The sequence below is a fragment of the Labrus bergylta genome, chromosome 11 (assembly GCF_963930695.1).
Source record: "Labrus bergylta chromosome 11, fLabBer1.1, whole genome shotgun sequence".
In the NCBI taxonomy this organism is placed as follows: domain Eukaryota; kingdom Metazoa; phylum Chordata; class Actinopteri; order Labriformes; family Labridae; genus Labrus; species Labrus bergylta.
Genome location: NC_089205.1, coordinates 16,017,932 through 16,040,007, shown reverse-complemented (window position 1 = coordinate 16,040,007; position 22,076 = coordinate 16,017,932). Strand labels below are relative to the sequence as shown.

The 22,076-nt window shown below is 40.3% G+C and overlaps 1 protein-coding gene across 4 annotated transcripts; it reads left to right on the top strand.

The window, feature by feature from the left end:
* Positions 1-634: 634 nt before the first annotated feature.
* Positions 635-21,994, top strand: septin4b (septin 4b). Of its 4 annotated transcripts, XM_029278367.2 has the most exons (13): positions 12,415-12,554; positions 13,685-13,810; positions 14,584-14,931; positions 15,303-15,399; positions 15,524-15,610; positions 15,707-15,830; positions 16,010-16,144; positions 16,983-17,100; positions 17,269-17,370; positions 18,053-18,149; positions 18,284-18,446; positions 18,765-18,861; positions 20,461-21,994. In XM_029278367.2, the coding sequence occupies exons 2-13, from the start codon at positions 13,715-13,717 to the stop codon at positions 20,527-20,529; spliced, it is 1,533 nt and encodes a 510-aa protein (XP_029134200.2). In that variant the 5' UTR covers positions 12,415-12,554; positions 13,685-13,714; the 3' UTR covers positions 20,530-21,994. The 4 variants fall into 4 exon arrangements, with proteins under 4 accessions (XP_065816739.1, XP_029134199.1, XP_029134200.2 ...); XM_065960666.1 differs by lacking the exon at positions 18,765-18,861; XM_065960667.1 differs by lacking the exons at positions 12,415-12,554; positions 13,685-13,810; positions 14,584-14,931 and adding an exon at positions 635-715.
* The last annotated feature ends 82 nt before the right edge of the window (positions 21,995-22,076 follow it).

The following is a 22,076-nucleotide window of genomic DNA, read 5'->3' as shown; positions in this document are numbered from 1 at the left end:
CTATACAACTCAACCTTTCTGTGTAATTAAGAGAGCAGGCTCTGTTCAGCCTAAATGAATGACCATGCCCATTAGACTGTACCCCATCTAACCTGTGCATGAGGTACCCAAAACAAACCAGAGGTGACAGCCCTATCCGAAGCTTGTAAACTGGAATTGTTAGGCTTGACGTCAAGAAATTCATAAAAATGTGTGCTGTACTTAAAGCAACAGGGAGAAAAAAAAGTGCTTAGAAAATACTCTCAGTAACTGTCCCATATAGAGAGTGTGGAATTGTATTTTTTTTTTTCACCAGCTGAAAATAGATTTGTAAGTAATTTTCTGAAAATTTGCAAAAGTCCTTTAATATCAAGGTCATCTCCATGTGTCCTGCTTTATTACTGATTTAAGGTTGTTACCTTTCAGATAAATTAAGTTTCTCCTTCCTCTTTCAATCTGACCATCACTCCTTTTTCACCTTTGCTTTTTCATTCCCTTTTCTCCTTTTCCACCGTCGCTGCTCTTTCTGCAGCAGTAACAGCCAGTCATTCCTCGTGATGCAGCGTGTGTCTGTGCAGCATTACGTTATTAATGTCTGCCTGTAAGACTGTGTAGCTTTGCAGGAGCTTGAGGCGCAAAAGGTTTGTCCCACAAAGACCTGAAGCCGTTCATGGTTGTTCGCTATCCTCTACTGGGTCGTGTATGTGTGTTTGTCTTGTTGGCCATCTGCAGAATGGTAAGTGTGTCACCTGACTTGTGATCTGAAGTGAGACAAGCTCGGCTTCCCGGCACAAGCCTTCTGTGACAGACAATCTTTCCTTGTTTGTAATTTGAAGAGGAAGACACCCTGGTTATGTTTTTATCAGACAGCCTTTTGTTTTTTGATGATTATATAAACCGTCTAATGTTCTGACCGGCAATTTATCTTCATCTTTATCCCCTGGACTAAATAGGAGTCTCTAATTGGAAAACTGTGCTTTTAATGTACTAATGACTGTCTGGACTGACTCTGTCTACTACTCGTGCTTGGGACTGATGTTTCTTGGTGACAGTGTTACTAAAGTCAATGCATATTAGTCCTTACATCTGTATGGGGCTGCTTCTGGCAGGCAGATGTTCCAGTAGTTTAATTTCTGCTGGGTAGTATAGTGTTCATCTTATAACGGTTGCATGCTGATTACACATCAGGTAGCACAAGGTACGTTTAGCCTGAATGTGCTAAAGTCACTTTTATCACAGATGAGTCAGTTGGCGAGGTGTCCCATGTGTGTGTGGGTTCTCATGTTGAGGTTTCCAAGCTTTTTGATGCATGTGAGGTTTTTTTTTTTGTGGCTCCTGGTTAATTTGGGCATCAAGATTAAAGAAGCAGATTACATCCGGGAGGAGGAGAACAGATGGAAAGAAAAGGAGGAAAAGGGACAATTATGGAGCCCCAACTGGTCAGGCGCCACCCCAGAAGTCACCAAAGCCATCTGTTGAGAGTACAAGTCACTGAACGGAGAATCGGTCTTAATCCCTAATAAGAATAAGAAGATTTTTTTAACTATTGTTTTGGGTTTGTTATGTAAATGTTACTCTTCATTAAGAGATGTCGATATGGGAAACTTACTCACTGCATGTTGTAAATGATCTTTAGCTAATTCAAAGATAAGGGTTTAACAGTTCTGACTGACTTTGAACAAAGAACCTGGCAAACCTCTTAGCTCCAGCGTGTAGAGAGGTTTTTTAACTGTCTAACCCCGTCTTAATCTTGAGCACACAGGAGTCCTTACGTGGTTCCTGGAATGTCAACCACAGCCCTTGTCAGCTCAAGTTGGGGATTGCTGCTTGTCAATTAATAATACTGATGGGATAAACCGATCAATTACAAGCAGGGTGACCCCAGACGGCCAAGGAAGTTTAGCACAAATATTGTTTCTGGACATGAAACATCATGATCTTGTTGATTTTGGAAAGACACATGAACCTGTTGTATATTTATCTCTTTAATCATCCAAAACATTGTTTCATAGGAATCCAAACACTAAAGTGTGTCCATGAGTTGGATTTCTAAAATGTTGCTTTCTTTGGTATTGTCTTTTTTGTCTTTTATAGGAATGCTTTCTCAATGCTTTGAGATATCTAACTTGTTCTCACTTGAAGTAACACTTTTGCTGTTAAGTGTATAGGAGTCCTATGTGCAGCAATACATTACCTTATATTTAGTCACTATTTTACCAGAGATCTGATATCAGACACGTAATCTGTAATACTGCAATAGAAGATGAGGCTCATATTCGGGCTGAGAGACTCTCCGGACCTGTCCATCCAAAATGCCAATCTACAATCTTCAAGTTCACATAGTGTGCAAGTGGAATGCAACCCAAACACTAGTCCAAGCCATCAATGGACTAAAACATCAAGAGATTGTATTGATTTACACAAGGCAGAGTTGGCTGAGGATAGGGAATGCTGCCAAAGAGATTTTCCAAAGACAGCAAGAAGGAGTAGAAAGATCTTTTCTTCTCTGAAGTAGTTAAGATGGAAAAGGAAAATTAGAGGATCAAAGCTGTGAGCCAACATCGGGAAGGGAGCAATTCCACTTGGGAGGCTGTGACCAACAGGGTCATCACATGGGCTGACATGTTGAGGATGACCCAGACAAGGCTGAGCTTCTTCATCAGGGCCACATACTGTACAACACACATGGTCTCATGTGGTTTGTTCTCTATTTGCTGACCAGCATAGTTAACCACCCCTTGCTCTGCATAGTGAATCCTGTATTCTTCAAGTGCATAGTGAGCCATACAAATGCAAGACCTAAAAAGACCTGAAAGATACTGTTATGTATTCAGCATGTTGCAATTAAAACAAAAGGTATCCAATTCAAGTAAGTTCCCACTTTTAATCAAACACTCCCACACTTTTTTGCTCTCTAAAGTGTAAAATTAAGATATGTAAAAGCCCTCAGGACCTCTGTAGTACTTGTTGAATGATGGGCCTCTTGGTTTGTATACTTTTCTTAATTATTTTATTGTGCTCAATACTGCTCAAGTCACTTAGAGCAGGGATTGAGCCATGTTGTGCTTCTTGTGAACACATAATGGACCAAACAGTGAAACAAAATGCAGTACATTGTGGGTTGAATATGGCCGTCTGTAAACGATGTCAATAGGTTTGCTGAGCATGCCTAATATTAGCATTGCTAACAACACCAGCCTTCAGTTCTCCTTACAAGTTAACGTGCTCATGCGCTCTGTGCTAAGTGTGGCTATACATCGCTCTGGTCGATATGCCAGTTTAACCTGACACGGCCTACAAATAACTTTCATTCCATTTTATAGATGAAAATACTGCCAAACTGCGCCATGCTGTGGGATGCCATTCTTCCACTGTCTTGTTGTCTACTTTCCGGTCGTAGTGACAGCATTAGGCTGGATGGCAGCAGCTACTGACTGGAGCTACATGCTGCATTCAGGTGCTCCTTGGATGGTCAGTTTCCGAGTTGGGAAGTCGCTCATCTGACTTCAGTCTGTTCACGTATTTTCAGTTTGAAAAATCTGGATGATGATGATGATCTTTCCCCAACTTCCAACTCGGTGTTCCGGCTTGAGCATGGATTCATGTACATTTTTCAGTGTGTGTCCGACACCACATAAATGCAGCTACAGCCACAACTAGTGACAGGTAGCTACGGTACACAAGATTTGACAGAGAGCAAACTGAACCAAATGAAAAAAGCAACACTGTTTCAACTTCACCCCTGAATCACACCGAACTTTATATGTGAAAGCAACCTAAGTTCAAATTAGCCAGAATGAGGCTGATTTATTATTATTATTATTATTATTATTAATAATAATAATAATAATAATAATAATAATAATAATAATAATGATAATGTTGTTGTAGCAAGGCTGCAAGTTGTTAAACTTTACAAATTATCATTGGGGCACGTATTTTGCCTGTGATACAAACCTTTTTATGCATATTACACATGATGCAATGAACAGTCAAACTCCGACATCCCCTGCCCTGGGGACTCAAGACTGCTGGTTCTTTAACTACTGTTGCAAAAGTAATGAATCTGTGAATAGTTTAGCTACTTTATGTTTGTTTTCCAGTCAACTGGTACCTTTTGAAACACAGGAAACCCAGTCCAGACACTGATGTAATTTTTCTAATTGAGTCTTAATAAGACACAATGCTAACCTTGTTTCAGCAGATCTGTGGCTCAGACTAGACATTACCCTCTTGAGTAGCGTTGTGATAAGGCCCAGCAGGAGCCAAAAATCACACAAGGTAGTTTTTTGTTGGTGTAATGTGGGACTTAGACGGGCTGGAATTCAGTGTTGCAGAAGCAAGGCCACACAACAACCCACTGACTTCCTTTTAGCAGGGTAAGCAGAGGTCACCACCCAAGAGATGTTGACTCAGCTAGCTTGTTTTGTCTGCTGTCCCTGTGTGGCTCACAGGTGTTGTTGTTTGGGTGAAACACACCAACCTTAATAAATATTAATAAGCACATTTCCAGACTGTATCCAAGTCACACACATTATTGATTAATAGTGGCTGATAAGCAGTACATCTCATTAAAATCTCCGGATCTGCCAAAGGTAATGGAATGTAATTCAGGTACTGAGTTCAGACGAAAGCGAACCCTTTTTTTTTTTGCAGCTTCTGAAGTAGTGTGCACATGTGCATGTGTGCGATTTTGATAAGCTCTAAATCTGCTTGATCTCTTTAACATTTTTCCCCCACCGTAACTTAGCCAGGTCACATTACACCATCCATGCTGTACTAATGAAGCAGTTCTGACTTTTTAGACTTTTAGAAAATGATTACCTTATTTTCTGCCATTTTCCCTCTGATTCAGTGGGTTGTTGTGTGGCCTTGCTTCTGCAACACCCTCTGATTCTAAGCAAGTCTTTATTGAGGAATGAGTAAAACCAAAAAGCAATTTAAATGATCTAGAGACAGATTTTGGGCCAGCTGGAAGTCATACTCTCCATGCTGGCCATTGGATTTACAAACTGGACAAGCCACAGGTGACTGACCATACAAAACACACACTATTATCATCCCAGGTCCATACTGTAGAGACCTGTTGTGTCCCACCGAATGCCTTAGATGCCTGCAGATTGTAATAAGTATGATTATAATGAACAAAGGAATTCCTTTTGATTTTAATCTGTAAAAGCCTCTTGCTTTCTTCAAGTTGACCAGCGGAAAAACCCCATACCTCGCCCGAACCACATGAGCCTTTGTTGGACCATGCCACCTTTTAAAAGAGGAAAAAACAAATTGAGTAAATGCTTTAGCTGCTTTCCAACAGGAATTTCTCTGTGTCAGATAAAGAGCCTTAATTGAATGGAGGAGGAAGCGTAGGAAGTGTAAGTTCAGCAGATCCAGCGGCTACTCGGTCCTCGCTATTCTGGAACAATATTTATGTTCCTGCAGAGGTGGTGGAGATCTGCTTTACAGGGCGTCAGAGTCCACTGCATGTTATTCTATACAGTTCAGATGTTTCATCCAGTTTTTCAGACAGCTTGGGAGAAACTATATTCATATATTCCTTTATCCTATTTTCTTCATATTTCCTGTATGGTTCTAAATACACATGTACATCCTAGGCTGGATTTTCAAAGTGTCCAACATGCACAAAAGACCCTGCTGTAGACAAATTCCCATGACTGTGCAGGTTTGCACAGAAAAAATAAGTTCAGGGTTGCTGTATTTGTTTGTTGAATTCTGCTGTGATCTGCTGGCTTAAATAGAAAAACGTCATTAATGTCATCTGTAACAACTCTGTGCACAATTATGTATTTCACACGAAAACATGTACACCACAATCAAGCTGTGTCCAGTCATGAGCAGCAGATGGCACTGCCCCCTCTGCCTTCTCCCATGGGGCACAGTTCATATGCTACGTCCTCTACTTTAAGTTAAATTACATTTTGATACATTTCACACATAATACAGCAAAAACCATTATTCGTGCAGCTTCAGTTAATCTTTCACACTCTTCTCTAAATTGTCGGACATTTCTTAATACGAGTATTTTTTTTGGCTCCTGGTGTTCCTCTGTGTGCAGAGGTTCATTGCCACCCTGCTGGACCAACGCCAGACGACCTCACAGTGTAAACAGGGACAGAAAGTCGTTTTAATTACAAGTGGCAATGTGAGCCCCACAGCACTTTACTGTCACGACTGGAGTGTCTGACCCTTGTGTGTGCAGAGGCCAACATAAAAGTCAGTGTAGGAACTTTGTGTGTATTATTGCGTGTGTATGCAGCCTGGCATTGTATATCTAAAGCCTCCCATCCCTCAGGCACTGTCAGCCCCTTCAGATGGTCCATGATAATCACCCTCATGATGAGGGCTGGCCACAGAGGATTAAAGCAGACCTGAAGTCATCCACCCAGACACCATACTTCCCTACAGGAAGTAACGTCTCCTGTCTGATAGCCCGCATTGCATTCTTCACCCTCTCGTCTCATCAAGACCAATTCTGTACATGTGTCACATTAAGAGTGGATTTACTGAGATTTGCCTACTGTGTGGTTTGTTAGACTGGCATGTCTGTTGCTGTGATACTATTTATGTTGCTCTGTCTACTGCTTATGGTAGTTATTACTGTTGTATAAGTTGGCACACATGGCAGTGAGAGCTATTAAGATTGGGATCATGTTACATTTAGTTCTTCCACCCATAGGCAGAAAATGAATTCCCTGCTGAATTCCGCTGCTTTTTTTCCCTCTCTGCCTATTTCTCCTGTTAAACTAAAACACTGGAGAAAAAATCTCAGCCCAGACACAAGCTGAGCTTCTCAAACTAGACGTCTCTGTGGTTTGGACAGTGTCAAATCGTAATTCACTGTGACTGTAACTATCTAAAAAGTCAGTAGAAAGCTTACACTCATTGAGCCCATTCACTTCTGTTAGAAGCAAAAACGCAATCACAAAGTCCTGATTCCTTAAGAATGAGTGAGTATTATAAGACTTCTAAGGCACAGAGATCCAGCAAGATTAAAAGAAAAGCTCTGTGCTGTGGCCCACTTAAGTGTGTTTGTGTGTGTGTGTGTGGGGCAGGGAAAGTGTGTGTTGGATAAAAAGATTATTTGTAGCATGTAGGCCACAAAGCACCTCTATACACACACACACACACACACACACACACACACACACACACACTGAGTCCTCTTGTGCAGCTCTGGCCCTGGTACCACCAGCTGGGAGGTCTGGGTTGGATGTGACGCCCTTTGTAAGAAGTTATTTGCATGCTGCTGCTGTTGTCCTCTTCTCCTGCTTTGATTTAATAGATTGACTTTTTTTTAAATAAGATTTTTTGGATTCATGTTTCTCTACCTTTATTATTTCATTCATATTAAACGTATAAATAATTTGAGATCCATGTAAGTGTTTCACTTATTCAAACTTTATTGCTTGTATGTGTTTTATCATTCGGCTGTTGAGATGTCCCTTGTGTGGCTTTAAGAATAAGGGGACAAAGGAAGACGACAGGGCACCTAGCAGTGAGCAGGGAATAGGACACACGTCACTGAGCTCCACACACTCCCTGCATCACTTCTTATTGTAAGGCCAGCACCCCTCTGCAGACACTTGAGCTGCTCCCTCATCTGTATATCAGCTTCACATTGGCTGAACAAGAGCAGGGCGGAGCTATTGAAACGTTCCAGATGCAGAGTGGCAGAGATTGAAGATGTACCTGTTTTAATAAAACATCTAAAGTGTGATTGTTGAGGCAAGGAAAATAGTTGCTCTTATGTAATGTGGGGTGCCCTGAAACTAAACAAGTGACACTTTCTGAGGTGCTTTTCTCAAGGCCTTTTTTCTTGTTTTCTCTCTGTCTCTATCCCTTAAACGAAAGGAATACTTCTGGTTCTGAAGGGATTAAATGGCAGCTAATTCAGAAACAAGTGATGCAGAGGTATGTGCTTGTTGCTTCTTTTCTTGCTGACCCTGCAATTAAGTATATCTCTCTGTGTGTCATTTACTCTGTGTTTTCTTCCAACATAGTCATTTGTGGCTGCAGGTTTTATCCTGTGCATACACATGAATCAGGGTTATAGATTTTTTTTCACCCACACTGGACTGTTCACATGGATGCATGTGATCAGGCTTTGTGCTTAAATATGATTTTGCACCAGAAATGACAATTTTCTGCTAAGCTACTGAGAGGTTATCCACGTGACTGTTGTGCATTTCCTGAGCGTTTCCCTGCTGTCAAGCTCTTCCATGTTAAAATGCACATGTATTGATCAGCCATGACAGCTTAATGCACTGAGAGGGAGGAGAAAGTTGCAGTTTCTGATGACGAAGACATTGTTGCTGAGTAGTTTACAGAGAGGCAATGTGCCGTTGATGCACTGGTCCTTTTTTTTTTTATCTTCCTTTGCATTTTTTAAGCACAGAGAAATGATAATTGTGCCTTCTGTTGCACTGAATGTTGAGTTTTGGTCATGTGGGAATTTGCATCAGCTCTATAGCTGTGGGAGTGTGTGTGTGGAGAGGGTGACTATTTTTGTCTCTCTCTCTCTTCTCTCTCTCTCTTCTCTCTCTCTCTCTCTCTCTCTCTCTCTGTGTACTGGGCCAGCTTCACACAGAGCCCTGCTCTAACCATCCAAACAAACACAGCATTCACACAGAGTGCACATGGCTCACTTCACCACCTGCTCGCAGCCTCGCCACAAGGGGAAACCTCCCTGGTATTCAGCCTGTGCATTCCACAACATTCACTAAAGAGGAATAAACATGGAGTGTTGTTTCTGTTAGTGCCTTTGAATGCTTTCATGTTAAGATCACAGTCTATATAATACCCCACCCCAGCATATTTAAGTTTGCATTCCTGCCAAAGGGGGTGACACCTGCAGGAAAACATGATTTTGCGCTTGTGGAATGATTGCATTGTTTTTATTCAAGCTTGATTGTTTCCTCCTGCTTTCATCAGAGGATTAATAAAAAGTACAGTATAGATTCTTCTTTATGACCTCTGGCAGCTTCTGATTGCAATTTCCCATGTCGTGTGGGGAGAATTTGAAGTGGTCTCTCCCCTGAGAGCTGTGTTTCATGCAAAAAAAATTATCATCAATCAGTAGTGTGGCTGCCAAACCCACTATCACCATCCAAGAGTAACAAAGCAGCCAAGTCAACCATACAACTTTCTTATGCTGCATCGGGTTTCATGTCCTCCAATTGTTGTTCAGGGACTGAGTGGGCTCGCCAAAAAGGTTTCAGTCCTGTCGTAAAATATGTCCCACATCCTCAAGAGGTTATTTTTCCTACAATGGTCTCCTTGATAGGCCTAAAAGGGTATCATTCCTTTCTGAAGCTGTGCAGCAACCTGCCATTTTGCCTTCAGACTGCTTATTAAAATTCATTAAAATGATTGGATGTTTGGTTCTGTATATGCAATAAACTCTGAGGTCAAATTGTTGCTTTACCTCTAGTCACATGACAAACAGGACATACCAGACCAGCAAGTCCTCATAAGTGGAGATATTACAGCAGGGACTCAATATTTCTGTCCTCAAATCTATTGTTTAATTCCTGTGATTCTTGTATTTGGCTGATGTAGAATGTGTGAATGAGGGTTTTTTGTATTAGTCTCACCACAGAACCTCAGCTTCGTTATGCCCCTTTGGACCTGAACTAGCCACACTGTGGTCTAACCTGGTCTGAAGCTCATTCAGCTACAACACTGACAATCCCTGCATGACACTGCTAATGATAAAGTTTTCTTATTATAAGTCATGATGAACTAAACCCTGGAGAGGAGCTGAAATGTCAGTGCAGCCAGTTATGGAAATTGTAATTGGTTCAGGTCTCAGCTGTGACTCGTTCCAGAGGGAGACGCTGCGTTATCCTATTGAAAACGTGTGAAATTGATCTTAGAGCCCATTAGGTTTTTATTCCTGTTATAAAAGGCTGTTTCTATATCATGTAATCAATACCTCAGTATATGAAGAAACCTTTTTGTGAATCTTACACGAAATCAAGGCAAAGTGTTTTGTGTTCATTTTTTTAACTGGCTACTCTGGAGGGTCTTGTTCTGAATTTTTTTAGAAGGATGAGCACAAGGATCCAATACTGTGTAGTATGGCTCACCAAAGCTAGATTGAAATGTGTATATACTACAGTCTGTTCATTCAATCACAATTCACAAGTTTATTGAATTATCTTCTTCAAAGGTCTGTCATTAGTTTTCTGTTGCCTCTGGTCTTGAAGTGGCCATGTTGTTAACTTTGATATCAGACTACACTGCTGATCTCAAACACACAGTTGTTATAGATGTCAGACTTAGAATAGTAGTTCATTGTAAGGCTGAATCATTTCTATTATATGATGTTGATTTTTGTGTCATTTTTTTGATTGATGAGTAGTTACAAAAAAATCGAATACTGTCAGACTTCCACCTGGACTGCAGTAGATCACCAGCCGAGGGGGTGGATGGATGAAAAAATTCACTGGCCAATCATATTTTTTACCCACCAAGATTGTGTTTTTGTTTCAGATGCACATTTGTTACAGGACATTCAGTTGGGTGTATGTGGTATTGTGTTCTGTTGAATCAAATCACAGTTTTAAGTCACGGATTGGAACATTTTGGTCAGATCTGAAAAATGAAAAAAATAAAATAAAATCTATTTTCTGCCTTTATGTTTTTTTAAAGGTAGTAGTGCCCAGGGCCCCCTGCTACCCTCTGGAACGACATTACAAACTCAAAACAAAACTCCTCTGTGAATAACTGCTTTAATCCACAGAAACAAGATTTTCTCTCGATTTATCATTTTAAAGTTAAACACATAACATTAGCAGACTTTTCATTATTGGACGTGTATGTCTGACTGCTCCTGCTGCGCGTGTTGGAAGTGAAAAGTGGAGCGTGCATCTACAGTATATCTTCAGTGTGTATAACGCAGCCCTGTAACTGAGTCTGTGTGGATACGTTTACAGACTACAGCAGGCTGTGGGATAACGTTACTATCATTAAGTTACTGAATGCTGAGAAAAGCAGACATGATGAGAGTGAACGCTGTAAAGTCGAACAGACCGTTTGAGCAGATCACATGCGTCACTGATTGGGTCTGAGAGACAGCTCTCTCTCTACTGCAGTACCAGTTTGAAACTCTGCTTGGCTTTGAAAAGTTAGGATCAAGTAGTCTAGTGGAATGTTTGAATATGGAAAGAGTGCATCCAGAAAAACATCATTAAATCTATTTAATTTTTGAAGCATCTAAAATTATTTAACATGAAGATTATTTCTGTCGGAGGGGAAAGGAATAAAAATGTCAAAACCCTGAGCTGTTCTCATTTCATGCAGCTGTCCAACAACCACAGAGTAGATCTGATTGGACGGTCTGTCCTGTGGCATGATGTCATGGATGACAACATCTCCAAAACAAACACTTTTGTTCTTGAGCTGAATTGATCTCTTTTCATTTTGTGTTTCTTCAATTTGACGTATTTCAGTGTTTTATTCCAGCTGACAGTCATGATGTCAGATGTGAAACTCAAGAGAAAATTCATGAGATTTTGTCCACCAAACGGATCAAAAAATTCCAATTAATGAAATGAATTTCCTTTTCAGAATCCTACGTTTGTTTTGCTGATTGATTCAGAGGGAAAGAAGTTTGTAAATCAAAGCTGCTTCAGAGTTATGTGTGGAAAGTGAATCTCAAAGCGTAGTTTAAAAGACAGCGTGACAAGATAGTTTTTGTGACTTAGCAAAGAAACTCAGCTCAAAAGGCAGATGAAGGATTCTGGAAAACCATTGAGGTATGAAAATTGTGAAATGCAACAGACGTGTCAGAATGGAGGAGAAGTGTTGAGCCTTTAAGTGAGTGGTTTCCAAACATTGTCACCGTGGTGCTTTTAGTCCTGCAGAAGAAAACGTCTGGGTTTGTTTTCAAGCAACTTGCTTCATAAATTTTCATATAAATGAGGTTACACTCCTTTCTGCTTGGTGTAGCAGAATACGACCTTTATGATGGGATATAAGTTCTTTATTTATTAATTTATTAGCTTAATAAGTGAGCTCAAAAGCAAAGCAGTCGATTCTTTTTGTATTATTTGTGATCATTGAGCAGCTCAGCGAGTCTTACAATGTGATGTGACCACAGGTTCCTCTCATAACTCTGGCTTCAGGACGGGCTTTGCTGATGACCCATAAATGTTAAAACTAGATTTAGAAGGAGTGAGTTGTGTTAACTCAAATGCATAATTTTGTTGCATCATGTCTGATAAAGTCTTTTAAGTGTTAAAATAACACAGCACCAGTTTCAGCATCAGAGCGTGTGCTTCATGTGTGGGTTGTTTTCGTAGCCTCCGTTCTTTGCTGTTTGGTTCATCAATGCCGCTGATCAGTTTCCTGGGGGGGGGGGGGTTTAAGCGGCTCGATGGGGCTGAAGGGCGCTGTGTCCTCTGGGATGGAGGCTTATAAATGCTGGAGCCTCTGGTTTCTGCCTCCTACTGCCTGTTAGAGTGGGCATGAGGAGTAGTTTAACGCAGGGGCAAGAAAAAGAGGCTCTACGCGCTGATAAGAGGTACCACAGGTGAGGCTCTGCGAGAAAGGAGGTGAGGCTCGAGGGTGTGGGTAGTCCACGATGTCATGATGCAAGTTTTGTTGTCTATGTTTCAAAAGTAATGACTGTGTTTGAAATGTAACTTTGTTGTGGAGATTCTAGCATGACATAATGTTGATTTGGTTGATGACAATCTAGCAATTTAAAAGCAGAGTCAAATAACAAGTTCGGTACTGCATAGTGAACGTTTTTTTTTTAGCATTTCTGTTCATAAAAGCAGGACAGCGGCCAAAGCTTTGCAGTAGATCCCATCCTCTGGGTCACTGGATCCACCATGTTGGTCATTGATCTCTGTGCTTTGGATTGTAGTTCAGGAAAGCAGGTCACTGATTTCCTAAACTGAAACAATCAATGACTTCTCTGCCCTAAAGCTCCAAATCATTGGATAATTAAAACTACAGGCTCTGGATAGAGGACAGAAAAAGGAAGACAAAATACTTTTCATGATAAAATGCAAAGCTTTTATTTTTTACCTTGATTTAAAAGATTTGTCTCATCTTGAATCAGACTTGATATTCTCTTACTTCTACTACTTTAGAAGTTGTTCCAGTGTATTTGAATGTCTAACTTTGGTGCTAAAATTTTCATCAGACTATTAATGACTCCGTGCATTATGCAACTGCAGCTGGCACAGATAATCTTACCTGCCGGCACTGACACTGGTGCATTTTTAATAGTGCCTGAAACTCTGAATAGGGTGATATCAGAGAAGCTAATAACATTTGGCAGCCATGTAATGGCAGTAGGCCAGGTTGTACCAACGTTGTAATTGAAGACAACATCGACAGCGACTGCACTCAGAATGCCATTATGCATCGTTCAATCATCCTTCAAACAGTCATCTCATCTGCTTTGCCGTCATACCATTAACACCGGTGAATGGTATGTTATTATTGTTTCCTTTGCCCTTGCTTTGGCCTCGTTTCATCATTTTAATTTTAATTTTTTCTTTCTTGTCTTAAATGTCTTACCTGATTACATATTCACCCCCTCTGCTCCCGACTTGCACCGGATTTTTTTATGGCGGACTATCTGGGTGTCCTGTCTTCCCTTTTCTTCACACGACAACCTCCCCCCCCCCCCCACCCCTCTGCCACCATGTGTGCTTCCTTATGATTGGAGATTGCAGAGTGTACTGTAGCCCCAATAGCAATGGCGGACAGTGACCACGAGGCTCACTCTTCGTCAGACGAGCATCACTCTCGCCCTGCCTCTGCTAATCACAGTAGGGACCATGACGCTGAACAGGTACCAAAAAAAAAAACCCTCACCTGAACTCTATAAAGAAGTCTACTCATCAACTCAACTTTACCAGTTAAGCCTACTTAAGCTCACTCTTGAGCGGATGTATGCTGCACAAACAGAAGTCAGGACCAACAGCTGAATTTAAATGACCTCATTGCTTTCAGAGAGCCACTGCATTATTTATCTGTATACTCAACTAGCAGGGAGACTACAGTATGTGTTACCTGGAGTCCCTTCAGCTGTGTATCCTCTTACAAGAAAAGCTCCATTCATTTGAACTTTATTGACAGCTTAGTGTATTAGCGTTAGGAATCTAGAAATGATGAATACACTATGTTCATAATGCCTTAAATATGTATTGTTCTTTAACAAGAACCATTAAAAAAGGCCTTTTGTGTAACTTAAAATGTTACATGTGATGAGAAGATTTAAAAGACATAATGTTAGAATAAAACCTGGAACATCAACCTGTATGAGTTATTTATGCCCAGGTATTACAGCTCATTCAAACTTTGTTGTACATCTGTTATATAACACTAATTAAATCTAATCTAAATTAATATAATAATAATAATAATAATAATAATAATAATAATAAAACCAGCTGAGTAGCCTATCTTACAAAATAGTTCGTCAACAATTAAAAAAAAAAAAAAAAAGTCTGCTTATTTGCACTCTGAATCTCCATTCCTTCCTCACCATGTCGTCGATCCACCTGTCTTATCCCTCACCTTCTACTACCTCATCCATCCCCGTCAACCATGGCGTCTCTCTAGCACTCAAGCCAATCAGACGACTCAGAAGTGGAGAACATTATGCACGACCCTAACCACCAAGGAGGCCACGACCACGGCCACCACCACCACCACCACCATGACCATGACCACAAGCACCAACACCAACATGGCCTTGAGCCCGTTGATCCAGACAGGGAAGCTGAAGGCCCAGACCGCCCCCATACCCCGTCGTATTTGCGCCCCCCCGTGGCGGGTAGAGCGCAGTCGGATTCAGGTTCTGAGCCCGGTTTACCGCAGAGCAGTGTGGAGTTTGACTTGCCGTCCCCCGTCAGTCCCACCAGACCCAAGAGTCCATGGGGTCGATACGACCCGTACAACAATAATGAGGTAACACAAGGAAGAGTATTGAGACCAAATGGAGAAAGACGATCTTCAGTTCTTTACAGGCAATTTGTTGTCTTTGTTTTAAACAGTTTGTCTTTGGATTGATGAACGAGATGTGTCAGCTTGTGAACGATCGTATGAGAAACAGTCGATTATCTTATTTTCTTTCGGTTGAAGAGGTTGTGAATCGGAGTCTGTTGCTGTTTGTTTTGGTTGTGTTGTTAAGTTTTGGTGTTTTAAACTGCTCTGAAAGTTAAAGTGGTGCTGTCAACACACAATTGTGGAGAGTTTGATTGCAGCGTTTTTATAGAAATGTATGCTGGGTAATGTGTGCTTCACAGATGTTTAATTTTCATTACTGTGTGTGTTTGTAGGACCAGGATAAGGAATACGTGGGTTTTGCAACTCTGCCAAACCAGGTACACCGCAAGTCAGTCAAGAAGGGATTTGACTTCACGCTCATGGTGGCAGGTAAATCCTCTTTTTCTCATTAGCTGACATCTGATCCTAAGACCTGCTTCAACCAGAAAGAGACTCCTGATCACAAACTCTTAAACTTCTTTTTTTTGTTCTCTGTGTTGTTCTTTGTTTGAAGGGGAGTCTGGCCTGGGAAAGTCCACTTTGGTCAACAGTCTCTTTCTCACAGATCTTTACAAAGATAGGAAGCTGCTCAATGCTGAAGGTGAGGATTTGTTTTCCTCTTCCATGCTTGGTAATCATTTTACAATCTATGAAAGTGTATACTGAAAACCGGGGCTTGTTTTTGTCCTTTCCCCAGAGCGCATCACACAGACAGTAGAAATCACCAAACACACAGTGGATATAGAGGAGAAAGGTGTCAAACTGAAGCTCACCATTGTGGACACACCAGGCTTTGGGGATGCTGTTAACAACACTGAATGGTACATACCTAACATCTTTAATAAAGGGAAAAAAAAAAAAAGCCTGATCCAAATCAAACTAGTCAGTTCCACTTTATAACATTTTTCTTTAGCACAGTTGTGTTTAAAAAGTAATGTGCAGTAGTTCCTCAGAGTGCAGTGCCTCAGAAACAGAATGTCCCTGTGTGTTTCCGCTCCAGCTGGAAGTCTGTGGCTGACTACATTGACCAGCAGTTTGAGCAGTACTTCAGGGACGAGAGTGGCCTCAACCGCAAGAATATCCAGGACAATCGTGTCCACTGCTGCCTATATTTTATCTCACCATTTGGTCATGGGTACGACAAATCTACTCCTCTCTCTCTCTCTTTATCACTCCTAATGATGGGGAATATTAAACACCTTTCTGCTGCAGTATGAAATGTCTCTCTGAGATGTTTTATCAAAAGAGTCACAGCCTCTATTAGCCCGTAATTACAAATAATTAAGGGACACTAAATAATATAAACTGGTGTATACTTTGAGTGCAGTCAGCCCTATAAATTGTTAATGCAGTTGGCTCCTGATGAGAGTTAAAGCAGTTCTCTGCTGCCTTCAGGTGGATTTATTTCTGGTGCAGTACTTTGTCTCTGATCAGTTCTTTGTGCTGGGTGCTGATGTTGCACTTATCACTGCATTTGTGCACATTGCACTGTTCCACATCACATGTGCTCATTAAAGAACAAATAAAGCCTCTCAAGTGATGCTGCAGTGTCCATCTCAAAGTCAAAGTGATGGAGACGTTGCGCCCTCTGTTGGAGAGTTCCAGCCATTACTCCACTCAAAGAGGTCACTTGAGAGAGCAAACCTCTGTCACCAGCTTAAAGCCAGAGAAACACAACACAGTATTCAAATCTTGTGTTAAATCAACGTCATCTGGCTGAGAACATATTTATTGATAGAAAATACACAACTGGTTCATGATCAGAATCCAAGTTCTTAACCCTCATTTCCAAACTTCATTTATGAAAATCTATTTCTATATTTAAATCCATTTCAATTGTTAGACATAGTTTCTAAAAGCTGAAATAATGAGCTTCAAGCTTTAGACTTTGCACGTCATGTTACTAGACTACAACACTTAAAGGTATCATCTCTGTTTGCTTGATGTGTCTGATTGTTTTGCATTGCTTCTAGCCTCCGACCTTTGGATGTTGAATTCATGAAAGCTCTCCATGAAAAGGTTAACATCGTCCCCATCTTGGCCAAAGCTGACACGCTCACCCCCAGCGAGGTCAAGAAAAAGAAAATAAAGGCAAGCCTGATTTGGGTCAATAAACATTAAACGCACCTACAGTTAAACCACAAGAGCAGATTCACATAACTCATTCATCAGTTTCTTGTTGAGAAAATACATTTATCTCGTATCGTCACTGATTACATTTTTAATCCTGTTTAAGCTCCCGTGTTCTGTTTCCTGTAGATCCGAGAGGAGATCGAGCAATACGGTATAAAGATCTACCAGTTCCCTGACTGTGACTCTGATGAAGATGAAGAGTTTAAGCAGCAGGACACGGAGCTGAAGGTGAGAGCCAGAGATACTGTGTGTTTTTCTCTCTGTCCTTTTTCTTTCGACAGCTCAGGGTTTACATGCATTTAAGTCCCCATGTGCATGAGTTATGGTTAGTTTATCTTAAACACAAAAGCTAAACCAGCATCTCAAATGAAAGTCACTGAAAACTTGATCTGTAAATAAATACAAAATACATTAGCAATAGAAGGTACATCATATTTACATTTACACATTACAGTACTTACAAACTGAACAAAACCATAATCTAAAGAACAATATCTGGCTAACGGACAAAAGTGATGTTGAAATAAATGTAGAGGCAGTTTCATGTAAGACCTTGGCATTCAGTCCACGACCGACGACACAGTCTTGATGAGTCAACCGTTCTTTGCTTTTCTGGCTTCATGAGCTGGCAACCAGGATACAGTCAGTGTGCCAGTTTATTTCTCTCCCTGCCTTTGTCCTTGTCTCACCTCTGATGGAGTAGAGAGAAGTGGGAATAAAAGATGGAGGAGGTTGAATAATGAATGGGAAGGGTTAAAAATGAAGGAAGTAATGTATGATTAAAGTGGAGGGGAAATAGTTTTAAATATAGCCTGTGCAGTGTCACTCGCTGGTCCATCTGCTAGAACAAAGTCATCCACAGTCTCTTTTGTGTTCATTCATTATATATTTTTTGGCTTCTCCAAACAAGGAGAGCATTCCCTTTGCTGTAATCGGCAGCAACACAGTGGTGGAGGCCAAAGGGAAGAGGGTGCGAGGTCGACTTTACCCCTGGGGCATCGTAGAAGGTAGGTTCTTCTGGTTCATCACAAGTTCTGCATCTTGTGCCTCATCTTTAGCCTTAAGAAATGCGACTTCCTCTTTTTTTTTTTTTTGGGTATTGACGCACACATACAATTGATCCTCACGCTGATGTTTTCAGTGGAGAACTCGGCACATTGTGATTTTGTGAAGCTGAGGAACATGCTCGTTCGCACGCACATGCAAGACCTGAAGGACGTGACCCGAGAGACTCACTACGAGAACTACAGAGCCCAGTGCATCCAGAGCATGACCCGCATGGTGGTGAAGGAACGCAACCGCAAGTAAGATTACACTAAAGCAAGGGGCACACAGGTATGCTAAGTGCGGAGGACATTTTATAGAGATAAGAATAACGTATTTTTTTAGGAAGAAAATGTCAATGATGTACTATATTGCCATTCTTTATTTGTTGGACAGGTCAGTGTTGACGAGGAGGCAGCTTTAGGGTGGACAGCACTGAGATGTGGATTAGATTGAGGATTTTACTTTGTTCTGGGAGTTTGACGAAAAAAAAAAGAAAAAAAATTAATATATTCACTGGGCTTCTTTTCAACCTTTTCTTGAAACGTATCTTTTCTGCAAACTGCATCTTTCTGCAGTAAACTAACCAGGGAGAGCGGCACAGATTTCCCAATCCCCGTAGTGCCAGGAGTTGGAGACGAGACAGAAAAGCTCATCCGAGAGAAAGATGAGGAGGTACGGCACGCCGACCATGAACCGGACTCGCACCACCCACATGACGATCATGAGCACCATGAGTCTGAACATAATTCAGAGCACACCCAGCACTCAGAGCCTCCGCCCGGTCCAGAGACACACTCAGACCACATGGCCGATGAAGCCCTCTGATTGTCTTTAGCTCGCTGATTCTGTTCATCCATCAGATGTCTCTGAAGCATGTTTTCTGAGGTTGACAATGAGTAGCCTCACAAACATGAATTTGTGTTAAATATAGATTAAGTCCCCTTCTCCCTCGCTCTTCCAAGTCCTGTGACATTTGAACCCTGGGTAGGAAAGAGTTAGCCACATACAGGTTTTTTTTATAACTGCACATACTGCAAGACCGACAGTTACACGCTTGTAACACTAAAGCAACACAAAAAATTCAGTCAATGAATCTGTTAAATATGTTGCTTTAAACCTGTGGGGTCTTCATGAAATTAGACTTTGACTTTGGCAAGTTAAAGTGTTTGTTAACTTTGAAACTCCTTTCTACTTCTACTACGTTTTTTTCCCACATTTTAAAGAGTCCACACTGATTTCAACCTTTGGTTCATACAATTTACTACATGACCAAAATTCAACAGTCATTTTATAAACCCAAGGGTTTAAGTAAAGCTCATATAAGATGTGATTTTTATAGAAGTATATTTTATTCCCTTCATGTTCCCAATCATTTATTTATTTACATACAGCATGAGCTCAGTCACTGTAATCACTGTTCAGCAAAGCTAAGAAAATAAAAAGGGAGCAGACCAGTGACATACAGTATCTGTTCATGGTGGATGAACACAACAGCTATCCTTCAAATCCCCTCCCTAACCCCCGATCCATCTATTTATTTGAACAAATAAAGATACCATTTCTCCTCAGTTGTTCTTTTTTTTTGTTTTCAATCATTAAACATGACAATAGAACTGCATCAATCAAGCTAACTGAATTATATGGCAATTCATTTCACAATCGATTGTTTCTGTCAAATGAATAACTTTTTATGCCCTGAGTATCTCAAATATAAGAATTTGGATTGATTCAAATTAATATATTGGGGTTTAGACTGCTCATCGTATGAAGCAAAAATATTTTATGTCACAGTTTGCTGTGGGAAACTGATCAGTTTTTCTCACTGTCTCCACATTATATGTAATCCACCAAATTACATATTAATAAATGATAACATGAGCATTAGTTTAAGAACTTTTATACTTTTATTTTTTAGAAAAGAATTTATAGTTCAAAATGAAAAACAATGGAAACTACGGAAATCTATAACACCACACAGCTGGCAGTACAATTAAACTGCGCTTACATTTAAATTCTCACACGATTCTTGGGAGAGAAAGTCTTCTTACCTCCCTGACATTAAAGAAGAACTGAGTATGTGTTTTTAGTGAAGGCCATGACGCAGATTCCCTGCAGCCGTCCATCACAGGTCACGTGACAAAGAGAGAGCGGACTGATCTGCAGAGTATTATTGATTTGTTGTGTGTGCAGTCATGTGTAAATAACTGGCTTGTATAAAAGTGAACATGCAGTGTGGAACTTGCTGACACTCTTTTCGTCTTCTCCTAACAGTTGAGGCGGATGCAGGAGATGCTGCAGAGGATCCAGGATCAAATGCACACTCAGAAGGAAGCCTATTAACACAGGACAGAAGCTACACTTCCTTCATGTCATTATACTGGGACTTAAAAAAAAAAAAACACCCAGAAACCTTTATTCCTCTCTAGAACATTGACATCCTATGTGTCCATGTGGATCAGGGATCTGCAGGAGGTGGTAAGATGACATTTGCAGCATAATGGCTCCCTTCATCCTCTCAAGAGTCTGACATAATGACTCCACTGCTGCAAGACACTCCACCCTTCACTCTTCTGTTTAGTCTTGTGTCTGAAGTTAAAAAAAAAAAACAATACATGCTTAAGTGTGATTGACTTTTAGTTTCCTGTAATAGTATGGATGTTTGAGTTATCGGGACATTATTTAGCCACTTGATCAAAGGGTTTTTATTTGATGCAGATCTGATATGAGGTTTCATAGGGTGACCTGCTCAGATTTTATTAAGGCACAAGGATTTTTTTTTACTATGTTCTAGGGTCAACATGCATATATGTATATTGTTATAATTTAATTTTCTAGAAAACACTCAAATATTTGTTCTACTGTAAGGATGACTGTTTTATCATTTTACTTCAGGTGATGTCCCAGTTTTTTTTTAGTTTTTTTTTATTGGGTTCAGAGTCATTTAAATTTGTTTTATCAGGATGCCTGTCAGCACATTTCTGTGAGGTTGTGCTCAGTGTTGGCCAGTCTTCAAGTCACTGTGATGCTTACAGATCACTATATCATTGAACTTATCCTTTTGACATGATGAGTCGTTTATTTTTTTGTAGAAATTACCCCCAAAAAACGGTTATTCCAGAGTCAGCTGGTAAAGTCATTGAGGGGGGGGGGATTAGGACTTTGGTCGGACAAGACCCTTTTTTTTTTTGCAGGGGAGGGTTGCATCGAAGGCCATGCAGTGTATTTATTTTTGCATGTTTTGTGAAGGTAACTGAGATTGCAGATGAATTACAGATGATGAATTAAGAAGCTATTTAATTGTTGGGGGAATTGTGTATGGAAAAGAAATTGATTCATTTTTGTTTTGGATGGTTGTTATTATTTCCTTAAGGGAACTCATACGTTGGGTCATGTTTACTTCATGTTTAGCTTCTAACCAAAGGCAACACATGTCCTACTTTTTCTTTTTAATTGACTTTCATCGTTCTTTTCACAAAATACTTCTCAAAGAGGAATGATCTAAATTATTGGTTGAAATAAGACGCTCTGGCTATTCATTTTGAAGCTCTATTCATTTTAATGACACAAATCTGCCATGTTGTCACCGTTGTTTTGTAAAAAAAAACAAAAAAAACATTCCTCAAGCTTGTCCCAGAGTCAAGTATTATTTTGGTTTCTCAGTTTATTTTGTATTAAATTTGCCTTTTGTTATTCTTCTTGTTTAAGTATATTTATGTAATAAATTTATAAATTAAATGTGGATGGAAAGGACATAATGTACAAATTCAAATGTTGTAATAAATAAGGATCAAATTTCACATCATCAGACACTGGGTTGTGCTTTATGTTGTCAAGAGCAGGCTACATTGAAGTGCTTTGATTTTCTCTTATCTTATTATAATTCTGAT

Bases quoted from the DNA above. Each gene is read 5' to 3' on its own strand.
- septin4b (XM_029278367.2), top strand. From the start codon at position 13,715: ATGGCGGACAGTGACCACGAGGCTCACTCTTCGTCAGACGAGCATCAC. The intron at 16,145-16,982 runs GTACGACAAATC...CATTGCTTCTAG, and splicing joins ATCTCACCATTTGGTCATGG to CCTCCGACCTTTGGATGTTG. The intron at 17,101-17,268 runs GCAAGCCTGATT...TGTTTCCTGTAG, and splicing joins TCAAGAAAAAGAAAATAAAG to ATCCGAGAGGAGATCGAGCA.